The sequence below is a fragment of the Lygodium microphyllum genome, chromosome 27 (genome assembly GCF_053477565.2).
Source record: "Lygodium microphyllum isolate KBCC chromosome 27, Lygodium_microphyllum_v1.1.10, whole genome shotgun sequence".
Classification (NCBI taxonomy): Eukaryota; Viridiplantae; Streptophyta; class Polypodiopsida; order Schizaeales; family Lygodiaceae; genus Lygodium; species Lygodium microphyllum.
Genome location: NC_141161.1, coordinates 96,436,362 through 96,443,791, shown reverse-complemented (window position 1 = coordinate 96,443,791; position 7,430 = coordinate 96,436,362). Strand labels below are relative to the sequence as shown.

The 7,430-nt window shown below is 42.1% G+C and overlaps 2 protein-coding genes across 3 annotated transcripts; one reads left to right on the top strand and one right to left on the bottom strand.

Annotated features, from left to right (window-relative positions):
* Positions 1-339: 339 nt before the first annotated feature.
* On the top strand, positions 340-4,428 carry LOC148012631 (uncharacterized). Its single transcript, XM_087669080.1, has 5 exons — positions 340-1,256; positions 2,228-2,380; positions 2,695-3,060; positions 3,182-3,258; positions 3,460-4,428. The coding sequence occupies exons 1-5, from the start codon at positions 1,157-1,159 to the stop codon at positions 4,426-4,428; spliced, it is 1,665 nt and encodes a 554-aa protein (XP_087525206.1). The 5' UTR covers positions 340-1,156.
* Positions 4,429-4,682: 254 nt separating this feature from the next.
* Positions 4,683-6,619, bottom strand: LOC148012630 (uncharacterized). Of its 2 annotated transcripts, XM_087669083.1 has the most exons (5): positions 6,503-6,619; positions 5,921-6,361; positions 5,278-5,820; positions 4,990-5,134; positions 4,683-4,815 (listed from the first exon to the last, which is right to left on the bottom strand). In XM_087669083.1, the coding sequence occupies exons 3-5, from the start codon at positions 5,436-5,438 to the stop codon at positions 4,804-4,806; spliced, it is 318 nt and encodes a 105-aa protein (XP_087525209.1). In that variant the 5' UTR covers positions 5,439-5,820; positions 5,921-6,361; positions 6,503-6,619; the 3' UTR covers positions 4,683-4,803. The 2 variants fall into 2 exon arrangements, with proteins under 2 accessions (XP_087525209.1, XP_087525207.1); XM_087669081.1 differs by lacking the exon at positions 4,683-4,815 and having other exon boundaries at positions 4,828-5,134; positions 6,503-6,610.
* Positions 6,620-7,430: the final 811 nt, after the last annotated feature.

The following is a 7,430-nucleotide window of genomic DNA, read 5'->3' as shown; positions in this document are numbered from 1 at the left end:
TAAGGCCCGGTTCAGACTGTGCGGACAGCCACATAAGTGCAGGCTCGTGATGTTGACGTGTTGAAAAGGGATTCGTCAAGGTGATTTTTGCACGTAGATATACATGTCCGACCTTAATGTACCGGACAAGGCCCATTACCTTTTCCGAATAAAAAGAAGCCATGAGATTTGAACCCCTGCCAAGATCGTGCGGGCTCTATCTAGCCACATAAACCAACAATCCAAGCAAGAACTTGTGGTACTTATGGCCAGTTGTTAGATATATTCACATACAGTGCAAAAAAAGCGTGCATCCGTCCGGGCCTAAGCTTACATAATAAAGCGTGCATCCGTCCGCCATTGTCTGAACCGGGCCTAAGCTTACATAATAAAGACATGAAAGGTCGGACATTGGATGTGAGAATAACTTAGGAAGTGTATTTTCAACGCTTATACATGCAAGAATCAACGCTATATTGCAAAGTACGATTTTGGCTATCTCGCTCTCTCTCTCTCTCTCTCTCTCTCTCTCTCTCTCTCTCTCTCTCTCTCCCCTTTATTGATATGGGTGTTGGAAATGAACTTTTGGTCCGAGTATATTTGGGCACAGGACTCTCTCCCTCTCTCTCTCTCTCAAATGGCACCCCCACATGATTGAGAAAAAACACGAGGAGCGGGTGGTAAGCTTCTGCATCGTCATCCTGGATATCGTTTCATGGACCAACCTTCGTCACTCCTGCCCCCCGATCTCTCCTAACCAGCATGTGACGTCTCCCAGCTGTCTCCCACACCATCACTCACCTAATTCCCCTCTCATCAAACCACACAGGATGACCACCATCACCCCCTTCCCCCGTCTCAGCCCTCCCCTGCATCTGTTGATGATCGTCATGATGTTGCTGATAATGATTATCTTCCTTGGTTTGCTTGCCCCAGTTTAGCCCTGCCCCCCCTCCCCTGCCCCTTGTGAAAATCACCCAATTTGATAATGATTATCTTCATTAAAGGTTTTCTTGCCCCAATAAGCCCTGCCCCCATCCCCTGCCCCTTGTGAAAATCACCCAATTTGATAATGATTATCTTCATTGGCGATTTTCTTGCCCCGAATTAGCCCTGCTCCCGTCTCCTGACCCCTGTGAGATCACCCAGTTCGTGATTGTCCCTCCTCTCAATATCAATGGCTGCCCCCCCTGTTGGAATGCATGTGCTTGCAGTCGATGACGATCCCCTAGCCCTCATGGTCTTGCAACGCATGCTTCAACGGTGCCAATACAGAGGTGCAATACATGACTCTGTGTTTCCACTCCATTTTATCATATGCATCTTTTCCCCAAATGTTAACTCAACTGTCAGCTTTGACCCCATGCGTCGACGGATCATCAGCAATTATTAGGTTTGATCGAATGTAAATAGCTAATCCAGGTCAAATCAATTGTCAGCTTTGATTGAATGTCAATGCTTATCTTTAGATTCTAATAATTTTTAGCTTTGAGTGAGCATCAATGCTTAGCTTTAAATTGTCAAAAGCATTATCAATTTGTCAGCTTCGAATTCAGTGTTAACGCTTAGCTCTGGTTTGTCATAATCACAGGGAATTATGAGCTTTAACATCTTGCCACATTTATGATTATTTCCTTATTTTTTAACTTAATTATCAGCTTGCCTAGATGCTAATGCTTAGCTGTAGATTGTCTAGAACAGCAATCGTGTTCATGATTAGCTCGATGTTTATATTTACTCCTCTGCTCAGTATCAATCCTTGGCTCCACTGTGTTTTTGGGCTGAAGTTCCAACTTCAATCCATACGCATCTGATTGATCTGTGCACAGATTTGCACAGGCAGCTTTTTAAGCAGCAGCCTGGGGCCTTCTGCTCACATACACCACATTCTCAATCCTCAGGCAGGACAGCACAGGATACAATCCTTAGAGTGGCTTGCAGTGCACACAGCCATGGGCTAGGAAGCAGTGCAACCGTAATCAGAAACACAACGAGGCAGACACTACCATAGGAACATAGCTGTTCCTATCCTGGGCTACATGAGCCCATAACTTCATGAGCACGACTCAAGTCCTGACTACAAAGCTATCCCTTTCAGCACATAGATGCGAATCTGATCTGCTATTCCTTCAGGTTTCCTGTTACTTGTGCTGAAAGGATCTAGAGAGACTATGATGGAATTTGATATATATGCTGCTGACCTGATCGCTGCCTAAGGACATATGCTAATGCAAGTTACCCATTGCAGTTACAACATGCACACGTGTAGCTGCAGCATTGGAGTTATTGAGAGAAAACAAGGACTGCTTCGATCTTGTCATGAGTGATGTCTACATGCCAGATGCTGATGGTTTCAAGTTACTGGAAATTGTTGGCCTTGAACTGGATATACCTGTAATCAGTAAGTAAAATCTGATTATATTATTCACCAGCAAATAAAATTTCCAACCTGGTTTTCTATAATTACTATTTCTAACGTATATGTTATCTCTGAAATGAGCTTACTACCGGAATCCTTCACTTTTTAAGGATCTATCCTCCTTTTGATCTTGTTGGGAACTGTTTAATGACTAAAACAGAGAAGAAGGTAGGTAGCTCAATGGTATTGTACTTTAGCTGCCAAATGCCCTTAAAAGCTCTCATCAAAACTAATAAAAACTGAAAATTTTTCAATCTCTTGAGTTAACTAACATCTGGCTTTCCTCTACAATGTAGTGATGTCTGCAAATGGTGAAACTAGTGTAGTCATGAAAGGTATTACTCATGGTGCTTGTGACTACCTTATCAAGCCCATCAGAATGGAGGAATTGAAGACAATTTGGCAGCATGTAGCAAGGAGGAGAAGCAGAGTAATCAAGACTGGCTCACTGGAAGTAGGGGACTTGGACGATGTACTCTCGGGAAAAGGGAATGATATGCAAGAGGATGGAATCAAAACCTCTGGAAAAGAAGAGTTGCATAACACCTACACCAATGATCTAACGGAAGAAGATATAAACACAACAAAGAAGAATCAAGTTCACTGGTCTGCACCATTGCACGAAAAGTTTGTGATGGCTGTCAATGAGCTAGGAGTAAACAGTAAGCCCACCTAAACTTTACATTGAACAAATAGATTATTTACTTGATAGTCATAGACACAAAAAGAATCTCTCATATGCAAGCTCTACAGCATTTTATTTTGTGAATATTCAAATGACAGAAGCTTCTCCAAGAAGAATCTTAGAGATAATGGACACTCCGGGTCTCACAAAAGAGCATGTTGCAAGCCATTTACGGGTATTAAATGCAACTCCCTATCTCCATAAAGGCAGTGTCTGTCCATGTTGAATATGAGTCAGTGCTGTGTCACCACAATTCCAAGGACATGAAAGTAACTTCTTTGTTTAAGAAATGTCTCTTAAACAAAACATAAAGAGATCAGCAATGGCATTCTTAGTTAATATAAGAAAAGGACTGACCTTTCTGGATGGTTTGCAGAAGTACAAGCTCACTTTGAAGCGGCTAAGTGGTGTGTCAGCCCAACCAGGCCCACCGAAAAAAGCCATCCACAGTTATGGAGATATGGGTTCAGCGGGAATGGGGAGGGAAGAGGCAAGGCAAGGCAGCAGTACCACTACAATTGCAAAAGGCCCAGAGTTTGGAGAAAATAGTGGTCTCCTAAGGACAATTAGCAGAGACCCTGGAGGGATGGGAATAGGGATCATACAGAGGAATGTGATGCCTGGCATGTCAGCAACTGAGCAGCAGAAGATCGTTGCAAACAGAGCTCAGGTGTTGGGGGGTCTGGGCCTCAAGCATGGTGATGGACCAAAGGCTCCAAACACCAGAACTGCACTTTCAGGAAGGAAGTTAAGGGGTGGAAGTGCAGATGTAAGCATGCAAAGATCAACATTAACAGGAGTGTTAAGCACAGGCGGGATTGGTAATCCTTTAGGAGGATCAGGAGGCTTAGGCAACTCAGGAGGCTTGTATAGAATGGGATCACTGGATATTGGGTTGTTATTGAAAATTCAGCAAGAGGAGGAGGAAGAACAAAAGCAAAGAGAGGCATCTCGTCGTCCAGTGGATGATGCCATAGCTGCCTTCAACTCTAAGCATGCAATCGGAGGGACAACTGGTAGTGGGCACAGAGGCTTAGATCATCAACAGACTACACAAATGAGAAAGGTAACCCGCCCACCTACAGCAAGGTCCCTGGTGAATGCATTGCCTTTGCCTACAGCATCAGTAGATCCTCAAGAGGCAGAAGGTATCATGACTCCACCTCAAAGAAGACACAGCATGCCCATAACAACCATTTCGCATGCTGATGCTACATCCCAACCTTCTCCTCTTATGCATGTTCTCTCTCATAGCAGTCAATACGATATGCACCTCAAACTTGACTCTAAGCCAAGGAGAACACTGAGCAGTGAGTATGTACAGGAAAGTGCACTTCCAATGTGATGTATGGAGATGGCATTTGTGGCATTGGTGGTTAGTCCAACTATCGATCATGCTTTCATTATGTTTGCAATTTCCCAATGTCACAACACCTACTTCTATAGATGATGACTGCATTGTAAATGGCCACAACATCGACAACATACATAGCCATCCAACAAAAAGACCACTTTTCTTTTCCCTAATCAGGATTATCAACAATTCTCTCCATATAGTTATATCAGGAGTGAATTTCTGCTTACACATGCAATCTGGTATATGATTTGAAGGTAGAGCATTGAGATAGATCTGGCATAATCTAGTGTATGCATATGCAATCCCACTCCTGAATGAAGCAACTAAGGTGAGAGACCGCAGATGTATGACAGCAACCATGTCTCAATCTGCCAGCTGCACAAAGAGTTATCTTTCATGAGTTACACCGTTTTCTCTCTTTCCATTGCTTTGACCCAGATTGACCACTGCCTCTTTCCATAAGCTCCCATGATGAATAGCTTGGTCAGCATATGTGCCATTTTCCATTTTGACGGCTTTTTCCTTCATTACAACGACAAAGATGTTTACCTGCAATCTTGTTTCAGAGGAGGAACAAGCATCATTGGCGGGCCTTAGTTTCCTCACATTCTCTGTAAAGCATCCATATCCAGAATGCGGTGTAATGATGGATGATGAAGCTTTCACTTGGAGGCCTGCTGTAAGATAGTTTTGCCTACATGTATAATTGATTACTCAATCTAGCTGTGATTGTATGTACTCCAGAAAACAAATTCAAAACCTTGTTATGTATCGCAATTACTTCCGGATATGCTCTCACAAACTGATACTGGGTACCATCAAGGATGAGTTATCTACCTGAATATTGATCCAAAACATGTCTGCTTGCATGTGCTGTCATATGTCTCACTGCTAACAATCGCATGATAATCCTTCATCAAATAATCAAATAAAGAACTAGCAATCACTACGACAGCAATATAATCACCACATCTCTCATAGCATCCTGTTCCCATCATGCACCTCACTTTACAATGCTATAATAAGCCATTGACCTACAGCAAGGTAATACACCTAAACTCAAGCCAGCCTGTAATATTGTCAAACCATTAAAAGAATGCACATTTCTTGCCTGAGACTAAATACCCAACAATCTTGCCAATGGAGCAATGAGAACTTGCATAAAGCACTCTGTAGTCTGCAGAAAAATACAAGAGTCCAAAGGCAAAATACAGGCTAGCTTAGCAGAACTTGGTTTGGTTTACAGCTGAGCCCTTACTACACATATGTGCAAATATCTGAGGCCAAAATCAAGCTAAAGTCTGACACTGTATCCTTTTACTGCAAGAAAAACTCCACACAAACAGCACACGGCGGTGTTGAACCTCGACAAGAGCCATGCTGGATCGAGGAAGCACCAACACTAATGTTGATCACTACAATATTGAGACAACAAAGAAGTCTACAGATGTCAATATGTAGGTGAGCTACAGGGACTTACCTGCAATTCCACAGCAGGTTTTGTTATGTGCACTTGACCAGCATCATCGGCTCTCATCCTCCACTAGAGATGTTGCCCCCCTGGCCTCAATGTTAGCCCCTTATCGCTTTGAATTATCCCTCTGTATAAAGTTATCTTTCCTCGCTGCATCATCAAACAGCTTCCTCCCCTCCTCTTGCAATGTCCATGGAGTTTCCTGGCTTCAAGCATCATCATCTCCTCTCGCATCAATTCTGTGTCTTCACTCCTCAGAGCCTCCTCTTGCATCAATGCTTTTCTTATCCTCAAGCCGCCATTAAGGACTCCGCTTGTGTCCATTCTCTGTCGCATGTACATCAACCCACCTCCAGCTACTCGTTTTACTTCTATCGTACGGACCGCTTGGATAGCCCTTACCTTCCGGTTTGCCACGAGAGAGACAAGATATGTAATCACAAGGACCTGCCAAAATAAGCCAAAGGCTTGGTGTGAAGGAATCACAAGGGCCTGCCAAAATAAGGCAAAGGCAAAGGCTGGGTGTGAAAGAGTCACATAAGGTGAAATAGTCTAAATGGACAGAAATATGGCAAAGACTCCACCTACCTCACGGGTCAGCTGGTTTATGCCATCCATGTGTGTGCACGTTCTGACCGAGTTCGAGTTCGAGTTCGATTTTTGGAGATGGCTCAATCATACTACCTCACCCGTATGGAGGATCTTGGCACCTTACAATAAGAATCTAGCACATTAAGAAAGGGTTGAAGACTAATCTAAGCAAGGTTCAATTGCTTAGGGTGAAGGAATGACACGTGCATAGATAAAAGGTAGTGGAATGGAAAGGGTAGTGACATAGTGTCACATTGTATCTGAACTTAGTTGCAAGAGGTGATTGATCAAGATTCATCCAGCTAGGCTTGCCCTCCAACCAAAAGCTAAAATTTAAAGAAACAACCCAATAATTAAATTCAATAAGTGATCTACTATGATATGGAAAGAAGATACATAATTAGACACATACAATCTCCCTCATGAACTATAATTAATTGAAGATAGATGTATATGTATTAAGAAAATGGATAGTGTATATGACTAGTAAACACAATTAATCCTTTATACAATGTAACAAACACTATGAAACTTTGTAATGGTAAACCAATGATCCAATGTTAAACAAAATTTAGTAAAAACTTTTGCTAAGGCAAAAATTGGATGCTATATGTGGTGAAATATTAATTTAGAAAATAATCATGATGTTGCTATTTCATTTGAGTTAGGAGCATGTGTGTCAAAACTTCTACACATTTTGTTGAGTTGTAAGGAGGCTTGCATTAGACTTAATAAATTCTTAATGCCTATAGATCAAGCATGTGTAGAATTAACTCTTTTATTCTATGATGTTAATATAGAATTTGAAACGTTGATGTCAATGGGAGCAAGCTATGCTCGAGAAGCCAAAAATGCTACATTACAAGTACATGATATCGATGATTATAATCAAAATTGTACAAGTCTATTAGTCTTACTATCAAAT